This window comes from Enhydra lutris, unplaced genomic scaffold, assembly GCF_002288905.1.
Source record: "Enhydra lutris kenyoni isolate GAN:26980312 unplaced genomic scaffold, ASM228890v2 scaffoldscaffold10, whole genome shotgun sequence".
Lineage (NCBI taxonomy): Eukaryota > Metazoa > Chordata > Mammalia > Carnivora > Mustelidae > Enhydra > Enhydra lutris.
The window spans coordinates 20,866,649-20,882,189 of record NW_019154094.1 but is presented as its reverse complement, the minus strand read 5'-3'; the positions used below and the strand labels follow the sequence as shown (position 1 = coordinate 20,882,189).

Here is a 15,541-nt window from a genome sequence, read left to right as displayed (position 1 = left end):
AATCGATCTTCAGAGTTGGGCAAAACGTACACGGAGACTGACTGTCGCGGCCAGAAGCGAGGGAAAGCCGTTCGTGACCACACGGGGGCGCCAAGCGCTCAGACCGGGTGAGGTGTTCCAAGGTCTGTCCAGAAGGAGGCGCTGCTGACGGAGGCTTGCCCGGGACCGGAAGCCAGGCTGGAGGCGGCCGGGCACTCTCGTCGTCTCCTCCCGCTTCCGCTGCCGTAGACGCCGCGGGTCCGCGCTGAGTTGCTGTCCGCCCTGTGTTGCTAAGCCCGCCGCCGAGATGCCGCTGGAGAACCTAGAGGAGGAGGGTCTGCCCAAGAACCCCGACCTGCGCATCGCGCAGCTGCGCTTCCTGCTCAGCCTGCCCGAGCACCGCGGGGACGCGGCCGTGCGCGACGAGCTGATGGCGGCCGTCCGGGATAACAGTGAGTCCCGCGCGAGCGCCGAGTCAGCGGCCTAGGCCTGGGCTGGCCCTGCGCCCCGGAGGCTGCTGGCATTTTCCCCGAAGGGGCTCCGGGCCCGGGGGTGCCCGCGGGGTCCTCCAGCCTTGCTCTCAGAGGGGGTCTGCATCCATGCGGGCCGTACTGCTCTGAAAGCAGCTTTGGGGGGCTATGTCGAGCTCCGAGCGGGCCTCAGAAGAGAGGCTCCGGGCTTGCTGTTCTTAGCGGCCGGGCCCGGGCTGGGGCAGCCGTGTAGGAGAGGGCAGCTGTCCGCAGGACGGGGAACTGTGGGGTCGGTGTCGGGGGCCGTCCCTGGCAGTCAGTGCCCCTGGGCTGCGTAGACTGAACGTAGGTGCCTGAGGAGGTGTCTGAGCAGGCTTCCCCTTTCCGCGGCTTGAAGGCTTTGTTGGAGCAGAAGCCGTCGGGAGGCCAGCAGGACTGGCCGTGATGCCCGCCTCCCAGCAGCAGACGTTTACGTTCTGCCAAGCCCTTCGCCAGGCTCTTCTGTCCCATGCCTTCCTGGGCACGGGACGGAGAGGGGTCGACTCGACAGGGTGTGTGTGTGTGTGAGGAAGACGGGGGTGGACCCTGATTTTGAGGGTACCAGGGGCACCCGCTCCTAAGTCACGTCCCTCTTTTTGGCTCTCAGACATGGCTCCTTATTACGAAGCCCTGTGCAAATCCCTCGACTGGCAGATGGACACGGACCTGCTCAATAAAATGAAGAAGGCGAACGAGGAAGAGTTGAAACGTTTGGACGAGGAGCTGGAAGATGCGGAGAAGAATCTGGGAGAGAGCGAAATCCGGGATGCCATGATGGCGAAGGCTGAGTACCTGTGCCGGATCGGCGACAAGGCAAGTGGAGACGGTTCCCCTCTCTCCCTCTCTGCATAGTGGCGGAGAGGCACTATTTAAAGAATTAACTTCCTTTAAAAACAAAACAAAACAAAAAATAACACACAGGTGATGTGCTTACCGGGCCTGGCGAATCAGCACAAAAAGGAGCCAAGAAAAAGTTTTCTTTCTATCCCTGTTTAGCCAGGTGTGTGTTCTTCTCGGTGTCCACGCCAGTCAGAACTCAAGGGCACTTGCAGAGATTTGATTTACTGCTCTTGAAAAATTGGGATCATTCTCAGTAGTGCACTTTTCTCCCCTTCATTGGAAAACATTGGTTCTGTTGAATTTAAAAAATTATTATTTATACAACTAATAGTCTCCTTATAAGAAACTGAACATTACAGTTAATGCTGAAGTTCCTGTTTGATTTTTCTTTATTCCTTTTCTTCTCAAAGGTGACCTTTTTAAGTTGTTTTATTGCATGCTGACAGGCATGTAAATTAGGCGGGATTATATTTTAAAAAATTGTTTTTAGGGGCCCCTACCTGGCTTCATGAAGCATGTGACCCTTGGTCTCAGGGTCGTGAATTAGAACCTCACGTAGATATTAAAAATAAAAATAAAGTATTGGAAAAGGGTTTTTTAAATAAGTGGGACCATAGTATTCTCATGTCATCCTGTTAATTTTTTCATTAAGCATTGTATCGTGCTCTTTCCCCTTTAAGGTACATAAACGGGGTACGTATTCCGGTTAACTCCTAGCTAGTAGTCCTTTGTAAGGCTGTGCCAAAGTTTACTTTGCTCTTTAGCTGTTTACTTAGCTCTCCAGCTGTTGATGGACATGGATGTTGTTTTCAGCTGTTCTTGCTAGTACAAGCCGATGTAGAAACGTGCTGGAATGTGCTTCCTTGTGGATGTACGCTAGTGTTCTCTAGGATATAGAGACAAGGGACAAGGAAGGATTTTTGTCGTAATATATGTGGCCATCATTTCTTCCACACGGTGGCCAGCCTGATCGATACTTTCCTATCCACTGCATGAGACAGATGCCCACAGGTATTACATCTTTTGAATTTAATTTAGCAGTTAATAGTGGTTAAGAGGATGGGCTTTGAATGTCATTAATTCTAAGCAGTGTATCCTGAAGTACTCAGATGACAGGTGTCACGGCATCAGTAGAAGAAAGTGTGATAGTATGGGTTCTTGGATCAGATTGCCTGGGTTAGCATTCCGGTTTCAGTAATTACCATTTACTGGACCCTCCATTTCCTCATCTGAAATATGGTAGAACAGTTCCTACTTAATGAAGATTAAAGATAGGGGCAGAGAACTCAAATGTTAGTGATAAGAACTATTATTATTTTAGGTTTATTTATTATTTTAAAAAATTTATTTATTTGCCAGAGAGAGAGCACACAAGCGACCAACGTACACAAGCAGGGGGAATAGCAGGCAGAGGGAGACACAGGCTTCCCACTGAGCAGGGTCCCAATTGTGGGACTTGATCCAAGGACCCTGGGATCATGACCTGAGCCAAAGGCAGATGCTCAATTGACTGAGCCACCCAGGTGCCCCCGTTTTAGGATTATTTATTTATTTTATTTATTTAATTTTTTTCCCCAAAGATTTTATTTGACAGCAACAGTGAGAGGGGGAAATATAAGCAGGGAGAGTGGGAGAGCGAGAAGCAGGCTTCTGCTGAGCAGGGATTCCAGTGGTGTGCCCGATCCCAGGACCCTGGGATCATGACCTGAGCTGAAGGCAGACACTTAACGACTGAGCCACCCAGATGCCCCACCATTTTAAATTTAAAACGAGATTTTTCTTATTGTAAATTTAAGATCTCATTGTAAAAAATTTGGGAACTACAGAACAGTTTAAAAATAGCTAAGAGAGGGTGCTTGGGTGACTCAGGTTGAGCGTCGGACTCTTGATTTCAGCTTCGGTCATGATCTCAGGGTCCTAAGAACCAGCCCCGCAACAACAGGCTTTGCCCTCACTCAGCAGGGAGTCTGCTTAAGGATTCTCTTCCTCTGTCCATCTCACCCCCATGAGTGTGTGCGCTCTCTCTCAAATGGTAAGTCTTTTAGAAAAAATAGCTAACAGTTTGTGTGGTTTTCTCAGTTGTGTGATGTGGTTTGGTTTTTTTTTAATTTATTTTTAAAGATTTTATTTGACAGCACGCGAGAGAGGGAACACAAGCAGGGGGAGTGGGAGAGGGAGAAGTAGGCCTCCCGCCGAGGAGGGAGCCCGATGCGGGCGGACCCCAGCCAAAGGCAGATGCCTAAGGACTGAGCCACCCAGGCACCCCTATGGTTTGGTTTCAGAGAGGATAGGTTATTACAGGTGAAAGAGAAACTAAAACATTTGATTCTGGATTTGAGGAATTTCGACAAGGATGTGCTTGAGTCAATATCGGGAGTTATAACTCGATGATGGGCTTATGTCATTTTCCATGTTTATTAAGTAGGATTCTTTTAAAAAGAGCTTGCTTTTTTCCTCTCCTGTTCACTCTCATTTTAAATATATTATTAACTGTTAAGTAATGGATTTTTATTATTCACTGTGTTACACTGATCATGTTCCTTACTCTTTATGGTGCTCATCTTGTTACATGCCTGTTAGTGGAAGCTCCTTTGAGAAGTCTTTGTTTGACATCTCCTTGGTCTTCTTTTCTTTTCTTTTTATTTTATTTTATTTATTTATTTGAGAGAGAGAGAGAGAGAGATCACAAGTAGGCAGGGAGGCAGGCAGAGAGAGAGGGGGAAGCAGGCTCCCTGCTGAGCAGAGAGCCCAATGCAAGGCTCGATCCCAGGACCCTGAGATCATGACCTGGGCCGAAGGCAGAGGCTTAACCCACTGGCCACCCACGTGCCCCTGGTCTTATTTTCTCATACAACAAGCTGTTACAGGCTTACCTGTTATTTTTACTCTCCAAACCTGGAATCATCCGTTTCTCCAAGGATCCTTAGTTTCTTTTAGCATGTGGAGGGTGGAGAGTTGTATTAAAAACCACGATCTGAGTGCCAGCTCTGCCCATTACTGTTTTGCTAGCCCCCATTATTAATTTATGAGGTGTAACTTAACAATTACATAAACCCAGACACAGACTAAGAAGTACCATGTATTGACAAATGATTTTATTCATGTTTATGTTTTTAAAGCAATAGAACATTTTATTCCACAGTATTTTGATACAGACTTGTATATTTGAATACTCCTTTGTATTCTTATGGTGACTAAGGTAAAGCTTCCATTACCCTTAAAGTCGTGTAATAATTTACAGGAAAGTAACATTGTAATTAGGGAAAAAAATGCTGAATATGCGCAAGAAAGAATGTTGAAACAAGTGAGGATAAATCGTGGCTGTTTTTCCTATGTTTTAGAATGTTAAGTATATGCTTAGGCATAGCTGATGTATTTTTTTATACTTTATATAAGTGGAGAGAAAAGTATAATGAACGCCCCACCCCCCCCATGCAGTTATCACCCAGCTTCGATAGTTACCAGTTCATGGGTATCTTACTTTCTCTCTCTTCCTACCTCTTCCCTCTACCCTTTGTTAAGAGAATTCCAGATAGTTGGTAGCATTTGAAAATTAACCTTTTTTCACCTGTTGCCTTGGATCTCTTGACAGGAGGGTGCTCTGACAGCCTTTCGCAAGACATACGACAAAACTGTGGCCTTGGGTCACCGACTGGATATTGTGTTCTATCTTCTTAGGATTGGGTTATTTTATATGGATAATGATCTCATCACACGAAACACAGAGAAGGCCAAAAGGTACTTTTTAATGATGATGATATATTCCCTTGTAATTATGCTATAAATAAGAAACCGATGTAAGAAATTTACCTGTTTTATTTATAACTAGTAAATTAGGTGAAATAATTGATGTGCTTATTTAGTAGAACATTTTCTTTAAATACTACCTTTTGATTCAACTTGTTGTTTTCTGTTTGAAAAGAACACAGCACTTAACAAAAAATGGCCTTGTCTGTTTCCAGATTGTGACCTTACTGTTTTTTATTTATAGCTTAATAGAGGAAGGAGGAGATTGGGACAGGAGAAACCGCCTAAAGGTATATCAAGGTCTTTACTGTGTGGCTATTCGTGATTTCAAACAGGCAGCTGAACTCTTCCTTGACACAGTTTCAACATTCACATCCTATGAACTTATGGATTATAAGACCTTTGTGACTTACACTGTCTATGTCAGCATGATTGCCTTAGAAAGACCAGATCTCAGGGAAAAGGTAATGCCTGAATCTTTAATACTCATATTTAGAAATTACTCCATACTTTCCTAACCTAAATACACATTAAAGCATACATTTGTTCTAATTTGTAGGTAATTAAAGGAGCTGAGATCCTTGAAGTGCTGCACAGCCTTCCAGCGGTCCGGCAGTACCTGTTTTCACTCTATGAGTGTCGTTACTCAGTTTTCTTCCAGTCCTTAGGTAAGGATAGAGTTGCTCATTTCAATAATCTGTCTTTATCTCAATCCTGATCCTGTATGCAGAGAACTAAGATGATTGTTCACATATGTGATAGACTGTACAGGTTTTTGATTACCGGGGCTCAGTTTTTTGCCCCTTTTTGTTTAGAAGGGGATGTTAGCAGACTGTAACCTGTTTTTATATGGCCCACCAGGTAAGATTGATGTTTACACTGTTAGAGGTTTGTTTAAATTTTTTTTTTATTTATTTGAGGATGAGAGAGAGCAGGGGGAGGGCAAAGGAAAAGAGAGAATCTCACGTAGGGCTTCATCTGACAGCCTCAGATCATGACCTGAGCCCAAATCAAGAGTTAGATGCTTAACGGACTGAGCCACCCAAGGACCCCAGTGCTTATTCTATTTTTGAAGTGGATTTTGGCCCAGTATTCTGGAATGCTTTTTCCAGGCGTAAAAGTTGGGACTGCTTCATGAGAATTCATACTACTTACCTTATGTGATAGGGGAACAGGGCCCCTGAGGTATGATGAGTTACCTGCGTGGCCTTGTCTTCTCATACGTGTGCACAGGCGCGTTTGCACACACGATCGTACTGTACAGTTGTTCCTTTTTTATGCTTGCGGCTCTCCTGGCATTATTCTCAAATGTGGGGCCTTTCCCTTCTTCCTTCATCAGAATGAATCCCTTCCCTTCATTCCTGGGGAGCTCTCATTTTATGCCTCCCCTTTTAACTGAGATATGAATTACATACCATAAAATTCACCAGTTTCAAGTGTAAAATTTGGTGGCTTTATTTTCTTGACAAGGTTGTGCAGTCGTCATACCTAATTCCTGAATGTCGTTACTGCAGAGGGAAATCGATACCCATTGAGCAGTCACTTCCCCTTCCTCCTCCCACTACCACTTGATCTTCCTGTGTCCATGGATTTGCATGTTCTTACTCTCACATTTCATAGGAATGGCATCCTAATCTGTGTGGCTCTCTGTGCCTGGTACCTTCTCCCAGACATCCTTTCATGGGTCATCCGTGTGGTGGCATGTCTCAGGGCTCCATTTAGTTTTATGACTGAAGGATGCTCCATTATATAGAAAAAAACACATTTTTGCAATCCTTTTCAGCCACTGACAGACATCTGTGTTGTCTTCCCTTTTAGGCTGTAAGGAACATTTGTCTAATGCTTTATGTAGACCTGTGGTTTCATTTCTCTTGGGTATGTATCTAGATACATACATATTTAGTAATGGACCTGCTGGGTCATACGATGATGCTTTGATTAACTTTCTGAGGAACTGCTGAACGGTTTCCCAGAGTGGTTACACCATTTACATTCCCACCAGCAGTGTGTGTCTCAGTCTCCTCACATCCTGTACTTGTTACTGTGTCTTTTTGATTATAGGCATCTTAGTGGGTGTGAAGTGGTATCTGGTGGTTCTGATTGGCTTTTCTCTGATCTGATGGTGAACATCTTTGGTGTGCTTTTTGGTCATATGCCCCATTTTTAAAATAGTATGTCATTTTGTGACTTTTTCTTAGTTTGTTCCTTCTGCTAACTGGGATTATTGGGAGATTTTTTTTTTAATCTTTTTAATCTTTGTAATGAACTTGACACCAGCACATTGCCTGTACATTACTGTGTGGTCTGTGCAAATCTGTTACATTCATTAAATAATTTTAGAGGAAAGTGAGGAAAAAAATGAAATTCATGGCTTTGGGAAACCTTTAAATTGTGTAGATATTAATCTCTTCCTACTGCCCCTATTTCTAATAGCAATCTTTTTTTTTTTTAATTATTTTTTATTTATTTATTTGACAGAGATCACAAGTAGACAGAGAGGCAGGCAGAGAGAGAGGAGGAAGCAGGCTCCCCGCTGAGCAGAGAGCCCAATGTGCGGCTTGATCCCAGGACCCTGGGATCACGACCCGAGCCGAAGGCAGAGAGGCCTTAACCCACTGAGCTACCCAGGCGCCCCTCCTAATAGCAATCTTTTATTTGAACATTGTAGGTGAAATTTTTATCACTACCAAATTTATACATTTTCCAGATATTTTAAATGCAGAAGACAGAATAGTAACATTTTCCTTGATGACAATTGTCTTTATTTATATCATTTATTCTCTCTAGTATACTGAGACATGGAGGATTTATTTAGTTTTGTAAGCCCTTTTGCTTCCCTGAGAATATTCATAGTGTATGTATGTACTTTAAAATATTTCATTAGGAAAAGGAAACTGCATCCTTCTCTAGATAATACCCGGTTGTTTTTAAAATTAAAAATAGAGAGGGGTGCCTGGGTGGCTCAGTGGGTTAAGCCTCTGCCTTTGGCTCAGGTCATGATCTCAAGGTCCTGGGATCAGCCCTACAACGGGCTCTCTGCTCAGCCGGGAGCCTGCTTCCCCCCACCCCCACTTGCCTCTCTGCCTACTTGTGGTCTCTCTCCGTCAAATAAATAAATAAAATCTTCAAAAAAAAAGAAATAGAGAAAGTCCTGTTCCCAAATCCATACACGTGTTCACTCACAAAATTCTTCCAGAAATAACCATTTTAAGATTTTATGTATCTTTCCAAACCTTTTGTACATTTAAATGTGCTTTAAGAAATGGAAACAGTATACCAAAAACCCAAGGTTATACATACCCATGGAAAAATCTCAAACGGTATCATATAAAGAAGAAAAGCTCTCCCTAACCAGCGATTGCCAGGGTCCTTTCTCTAGAGGTGACTGCCACTATCCGGTTTCACGTGTGTCCTTCAGGGACATTCGTATCCAGAGATAGAAGCACATAACACCGTTAAACATAGGTGGGTGTATTTTACATGCTGTTTTCCAAGTAGGTTTTTTTTTCTCTTAACAATCTAATGTGAATACCTTTTCATGACTGTAGAAAAAGAGTTGGTCATTGAGTCAGTAAGGATTTTTAACTACCTGTCATGTATCAGACACTGTGGATGTAGTGGCAGATCAAACAGCTGGAGCTCCTTGGAGCTTGTGTATTTATCTTAAAGAGACCTATTTCAGTGTGATGGATGTGCCATACTTTACTGACAAAAAATTATGCTGTTTACAGTTTACTCCTGTTGTGAGCAACTTTGTTTTGAACATTCTCTTATAATTCACCTTTTCTACTTCCACTTATTTCATTAGGGAAAAAATCCAAAAAAAGTGAATTTTACAAAGTGAAAATACATCTTGATCACTTTTGCCCTCCAGGAATCCTGTGCCAATTTATAGTTACACAGTTTTTTTTTTTTTACTGAAGTAGAACTGAGATGCAGTGTCAGTTTCAGGTGTGTAACATAGTGATTTGATGTTCATATACATTTTAAAATGATGACTTATATCAATTTAGTTACTACCTGTCATCGTACAAAAGTAATACATTACTATTCCCTGTGCTGATTTCAGTTTCTACCTCTCTTAATTTACATTGATTTTTTTTTTAAGATTTTATTTTTAAGTAATTGCTACACGCATCATGGGGCTCAAACTTCTGACTCAAGAGCAAGAGTTGCACACGCCAACTGAGCCAGCCAGGCACCCCGCAATTTACGTCATTTGAGGAGAGCCTTTCCCCTGCCTCCTCTCCCTCCACTCTTAGCCAGTTTGAGAGGAGAAAAATATATTAATATTTTATTCATTTCTTGTTTGTTTCCAGGGATAGTTTTTATTGAACTCTTGAGTTTTTTAAAATGGCACACAAATGATAGAAGATATTTTATGTTCGGCTTATGAGTATGACCCATCCTGATGAAAATTTTTCTTCCCATTCTCTTTCACAGGTTTTCTTGCTGTGTTTTTTTCCCAGTTTTATTAAGATCTGACATATAACAATGTATATATTTAAGCTGTACAATATGACTTGATGTTTATGCATATTTTTTTTTTTTTCTTTTTACTATTTGTGAGAATGAGCATCTTCCAGCTTAAGGCCATTGAATGAGCATCATTCAGTTGAAGGTTGCTAAACCATGTGCTGCCTTGGCCCACTCATCCCTGTCTCTTTTGGTGTTGAGCAGCCTTTGCATCTTGCCACAATTTTGTTCTCTTGAACGGTAACACACCCTTGTTTTCCCCAGACCCACCACCTCATCCTCTGTTAGACCTCTCAGTGACTGCCTCAGACTTGATCACTACCCTTGTCTCTACCTTCATTCTGTTATCAATGAATGATAAAACACGTGAAGAGCCACCTTCATATCTATTATCTGGGTGGCAGTGATTCCCAAATTCATGTCTCCAGCCCCAAACTTCCCTGTGGGCACCAGACCCATGTCTAAATTCCTCCTTGGTATCTTCACCTGGATGTGCAGTAGGTGAATCCACTTGAACGCTGTGAATCGCCCTTGCCCTGCCCCCCTCCAAAGAATCTCCAGAACCAGAAAACAAAACAAAAATTCTTTTCCAGGGATTTGGTTCTTGTTAAAGCCAGAGACACAAGTCTATTTTTAGTTCTTTTGTCTTGCTCAACTTCCATATCCCTGTAGCTGCCCTCCTGTTGCTTTATGCTGAATCTGTGCTCCTTTCTTCTCTGGGGCTGAGCCGGGCTCTTCCTGCCAGGGGCACTTCTGCATTACGGGCATTGCTCTGTGCCTCCTGCTGTTTGGCTCCTCAGAGAGGTCTTCCCTGTCCACCCAGTCCAGCGGAAGGCCTCCTAGTTGCCCTGTCACTCTTCCTTTCCACACAGAATTTGTTACTAAAAGTATCTTGTTAGGTCATTTATCTCTGCTCTTTGAAAATTTAGTTTCTGTGGCAGCAGGGATCTTGTCTTTTGGTTTACTGCCATATCCTCACTATTTTGAGCAGTGATACACTGTAGTTACTTGGTAAACTAATTCATGTGGATGGCTTATCCGTATCCTGTGTCCGTTTTACCATTCAGTCTTTCCTCGTTATTCCGAAGAGCTGTCTCTTATAATTTGGCATCTTATTCACTGCAGCTGTTGTGGAACAGGAAATGAAAAAGGACTGGCTTTTTGCTCCTCATTATCGATACTATGTACGAGAGATGAGAATTCACGCATACAGCCAGCTGCTGGAATCCTACAGGTCATTAACTCTTGGCTATATGGCAGAAGCCTTTGGTGTTGGTGTGGAATTCATTGATCAGTAAGTATAAATAATTTATTATGTTAATGCATATCTCTGAAAGTTACCTTTTAATGTCTCAGCTTGTACATTTTCTCCATTTACATTGTTTCTCTCAATTATAAGAATTTTTTCTCTAAATGTTATCAGAACAATCTGTCATCTCTGCCTTGATGTTGTGCCCTTTTTATGAACAGATGGGATACTGAGTTGTAGAGTGGTTAAGTGATTTTGCAAAAGGGTAACAGACCAGGTGTTGTACAGTAGTATTCTGTCCCTTCTTTGTGGACCACACTGCTGCTACGGTGATGATTCCTAGCTCTCTCTCTCATTTTTCACATTAAGGGCATGTTTTCTCTGGTAATGCCTTCATTGTTTTTGGTTGCTGCTGCAATTCTGGTCACATTAGTTAAAAGTGAGACTTTTAGCCCTTAAATCAATGATTCATCAAATACTTTCTAAGCCATTACTGTAAGGTCCTTGTCATGGACTTTAATATTTGATACTTTTTATATGGGGAGAGTTAGCAAGTAAGCAAATAAATACATAAGGTAATTTCAGATAGAACTGAATCTCTGGGGATAATAAAATGCTACAAAAAGATGCGTGTGGCTGCAGCGGAGTGGTAGTGGCGAGAGAGGGGCAGCTGTGGGCGACTCAGGCATGCGTACATCTGTGCAGGGCCTGGCTGGCTGTGGTATGGAGCTTGGGTTTTAATCTAGGTCCTGTGGGAAGCCACTGGAGGATTTTAAGCATGAGAGTGATAGTGAAACCCTGTGTTACACAGGCCACAGGGGGACAGGGAGACTGGGTGGGCTGTTGAGTACAGTAGCTCATGGAGCAGCTATTACGGTGGTCTGGACTAGGGTGGTGGGAGTGGAGTGTGGGAGATGTACACATTTAGAGTATGTGCTGTCCTTACTGTATCTGGATCAGTGGTTCCCAAAGATAGATCTTGTCAAGTGCTAATGGTAGATTTCAGTGGCCCATGTGAAAAAAATGGTCATATAAATTTCAATGATGGTATGTTTGAAAAAAAAATCTCATTTTAGGGGTTTAATTTTTCTAATTTATTAAAAAAATTTTTAAACATGTAGGAAATTCTAAGGAATTAGTTATTTTCATGATTGATTCTGTAATTAACATGCTGTTTTATCACATATCTGCCCATCCTATTTTTTAAGTACTTCAAAGCTAGTTTCAGACACCAGTACGTTTCATCCCTAAACACTTTAGCATGCATCTCAATATTTTATAGGCTTGTTTTGAGGTTTTACATATTTACATTTGATGAGAGATACAGATCTTAAGTATAACCTAAACTATGGAGCAGTCCCAGAAATCCCCTTATTCTCTATTTGAATGTGAATTCTCTATTCACATTTCAGGTGGCTATTTCAGTTTGTTCCCTTCATGTTTGCAGACCAACTCTAAAGGCAAAAAAGTTGTATGTACACATACACCTCTAGCGGTTACCTACTAAAGATCTTGTTTTAAATTTCTGATACCCAATTCACATCTGGGTTTCCCTAGATTCTTTTTGTCCTCCCTAATAATCATTTTCGGTGAAATCCTCTTTTAAGGAGGGTCTGATTTGTTAAGTTGAACATGATTCTGCAGCCTTCCTCCACTTCTCTACTTCCTTAGACTCAGTAAGATACTGTAGGGAGAATAAGAAGGGGCCATTATTTGAGGAAACGCTGCTGTTGACAGGTTTAAGGTTAGAAATCCATGCACTGTGTACAGTTTTGGTGGTAGGTCTTCTTTTTGGAACATGGGATGCAAATCTGATTGGTGGGTTGTTTGTTCAGTAAGCACTTGGATCATCATGACTGCATACCTTCCGTAGTGAGCCGCCATGCTCAGGACTTGGAGAAATACCCACGGCTGGGCAAGAGGAGTCATCCTGGGATGTGACTGGCACATGAGATGACAACTGGTCTGGCTCTAGAGCCAGGGATGGGACTTGAATGGAAACATAGGCATAGGATGTTAGGAGTTAAATTATGGTGTGGTGACCAGGAAGGAAGCTGTGGCCAGATTCTTCTTGATGAGCATGCCTAGGGGTCCTTGTATTTGACTGAAGTGCCTGAGAATCGGACACATCCACTGATGCCTTCTGCTGGACCTTTAGACTGGGTGTCGCTGCATTTGTAAGATTTTTGAAGGAAAAAAGTGCTTTCCCAGTGGAAGCAAGAGTGTTTCTTTGAAACCAGTAGCGTAAGTGTACTGGCTAGAGTGTGTGGCGGTGTGTACAGGAACTGAGAGGAACACTGCGTTCACTGCCCGGCTCAGGAGTTAGCGAGCTGGCTGGAGTCTCGCTGAGTGGTCCAGGCAGCGGTGATGGGAAGGCCTCCAGTCTGGCGACGCGGGGCGATGCGGGGCTCGGGCAGCCGCTGCGCTGGGAACTCAGGTGTGCCAGCTGTCAGGCTCCTAGAAGGGAGCAGTCTGTCCTCACCGCAGCAGAGGGCATTCTTCAGTCAGAGTTGGCCTTGGAGCTTCTTTGTAAGTCAGAACCACTGTCAGAGGTTCCCCCTTTCTTGGGTTGGTGCTGGGTGGGGGGGAGAAGTTAACTGTCTGGAAAATGAACACAAGTTTAGAAAGCCACTCAGTAACAGAACTCAAAAACAGCTGAAAAAGTCTGGGCACTGTAGCACTTGGATCCAGGTGGATCTTGACGGAGACTATAGAAATAAAGCCTGCTCCGTGACTGTGTCAGCTGTGCCTGATAGTTTAGGACGACCTCCAGCCTAGTAACTTTTTTGTCTTTCCAGTTTTTTGAAGCTCACAACCAGATTTTTCAAAATTATACACTTCCTTATTAAAAACACTAATGCTTTCTCATTCTTCCTACCAAGATTAAGTATTAATTAGTTCCTTTTCATAGGGGTTTTTTTTTTTGGATACAACTTAGTACAGAAGGCATAGTGGGTCTTTCACCACTGCCTACTGGGGCAATTAGGTAAGAGACTTGACACTTTAAAAGCACAAATCCAAATAACACACTTTCTCATCTAATTATATCACTTCCTCTCCAGTAAGTGTGAGACATTGTGTTTATTTCTGACCTTCCTCAACATTGCATTATGCTTTGTTCTCCCCAGAATGATGGCATTTCATTACAGCTTTAATTTGCATTTTTAATGAGTGAAATTGATCTTTTTTGTGTATGTACTTTGCCCGTGTTTTAATGAGCCATTTGTCTGATTTGTTGCCTTTTTTCCCCCCCAGTTTATACTGCAGACATCTTCTGTCCACATTGTCATTTAGTTCATGACTTGGTTCTGGTGGTATTATCCTACGTGGACAGTGTCTACATGACCAGGTTTAGCCGGCTTTTTTCTGGGCTTTGTCACAGGGAGGCTGCCTCATCACCATTCAAACCAGCCCTTCCGCATGGATTTCAAATGGCATCTTTGTTAGAAAATGGTTTAGGATTTAGAGTCTCTCTTTTGTTGTTTATGTGCTAGAAGCAAAATGTTTTAGTATCTGGGAGAGTATAATTTTCATTTAAACTTAACAGTTCTATTATAAGTAGATTTTTATTTTAAAGCACTCATCTTTCCATGTAATGTAAAGCCTTCATATAGCTCTTGTCTATTTTTAAGCCCTTTTTCTCCTTGTTGGTAGATGATCTTTGATAGTGTTTCATTGGTAAAGCTGCTGTTGAGGTTTATGTGTAAGCATGTTATAGCTATCTTAATTTTGAGGTTTGGGTTGTGACTGTACATAGATATTCAGAAAAACTTTTTCACAAAGATTAATATCAGCTGTGCGTTCCTGATGCTCATTTATTGTGGCATATTCTTTCGTCTTAATTTTGAAAATCCTAAGCATCATCTGCTCTTGTTTCATTATTTCCGTATTATTTTTCTGCGAAGCTTTAATGATTTCATTCTTTGACACTTGCCCTCAGTATGAACTTACCATTCTGGGATGATCCTGCGCGGTTTGCTCACGACAGTCTTTTCAACTGCTGCACCAAGAGTGCAGGCTGGAAGCCATCAGAAGGTTCCCGTGGGCAACGGTGGAAGTGTGTAGTTAGTGCAGTTTAAGAATTTTGTTTAAGGCTCATACTAATGCCCCTTTCTCTCCGCTCTTCATTGTAGGGAGCTCTCCAGATTTATTGCTGCAGGGAGACTACACTGCAAAATAGATAAAGTCAACGAAATAGTGGAGACCAACAGGTACTGCTGAGTTTGTGCGTCGTTTGTGTGGTAGAATAAGGGGCATTCTTAAGTGTCTTTCAAAAGTAGGTCAGCTCGAGTTATGGAGTAATGTGACTGGTAAATAATTCATTTTTTTCTTGAATTTATTTATAGGCCTGATAGCAAGAACTGGCAGTACCAAGAAACTATCAAGAAAGGAGATCTGCTACTAAACAGAGTTCAGAAACTTTCCAGAGTAATTAATATGTAAAACCATGTAAACGAAGGATTTCCTTTAGAGATAACTGTGGAATTTTTATAGCTTACTTTACTATGTACCCGGTTCAGCTGTATAAAATAAATATTGCATTTTTGTTTCTTTCAGTTTACTTTTCTGAGACTGTAATCCAAGACTATAGCGCCTGAGTTCAAATCTGAGTAGTACACTAGGTATAATACAAACCCTTCATGTCTTACTGTAAGTCTCCTGAGTTTTAGAAAATATGTGCTATATAGTATGTGTTTAAACACAGTGTCTCCCACTTAGTACACAAAAGACAGAAGATAAA

General features: G+C 42.4%; 1 protein-coding gene across 3 annotated transcripts; it reads left to right on the top strand.

Moving 5' to 3' along the window:
• Window positions 1-215: 215 nt before the first annotated feature.
• On the top strand, window positions 216-15,356 carry LOC111144078 (proteasome 26S subunit, non-ATPase 6). Of its 3 annotated transcripts, none has more exons than XM_022498178.1 (8): window positions 216-431; window positions 1,096-1,301; window positions 4,921-5,066; window positions 5,320-5,539; window positions 5,635-5,743; window positions 10,677-10,845; window positions 14,934-15,011; window positions 15,147-15,356. In XM_022498178.1, exons 1-8 carry the CDS (start codon window positions 287-289, stop codon window positions 15,241-15,243), a joined length of 1,170 nt encoding a protein of 389 aa, XP_022353886.1. In that variant the 5' UTR covers window positions 216-286; the 3' UTR covers window positions 15,244-15,356. The 3 variants fall into 3 exon arrangements, with proteins under 3 accessions (XP_022353886.1, XP_022353887.1, XP_022353888.1); XM_022498179.1 differs by having other exon boundaries at window positions 287-314; XM_022498180.1 differs by lacking the exon at window positions 216-431 and adding an exon at window positions 495-568.
• The last annotated feature ends 185 nt before the right edge of the window (window positions 15,357-15,541 follow it).

What these genes read in the sequence shown, in the direction of transcription:
- LOC111144078 (XM_022498178.1), top strand. Translation starts at nt 287, where the DNA reads ATGCCGCTGGAGAACCTAGAGGAGGAGGGTCTGCCCAAGAACCCCGAC. An exon ending in GGCGGCCGTCCGGGATAACA is followed by an intron (nt 432 to 1,095) that starts GTGAGTCCCGCG and finishes TTTGGCTCTCAG; the next exon opens with ACATGGCTCCTTATTACGAA. An exon ending in GGTGTGGAATTCATTGATCA is followed by an intron (nt 10,846 to 14,933) that starts GTAAGTATAAAT and finishes TCTTCATTGTAG; the next exon opens with GGAGCTCTCCAGATTTATTG.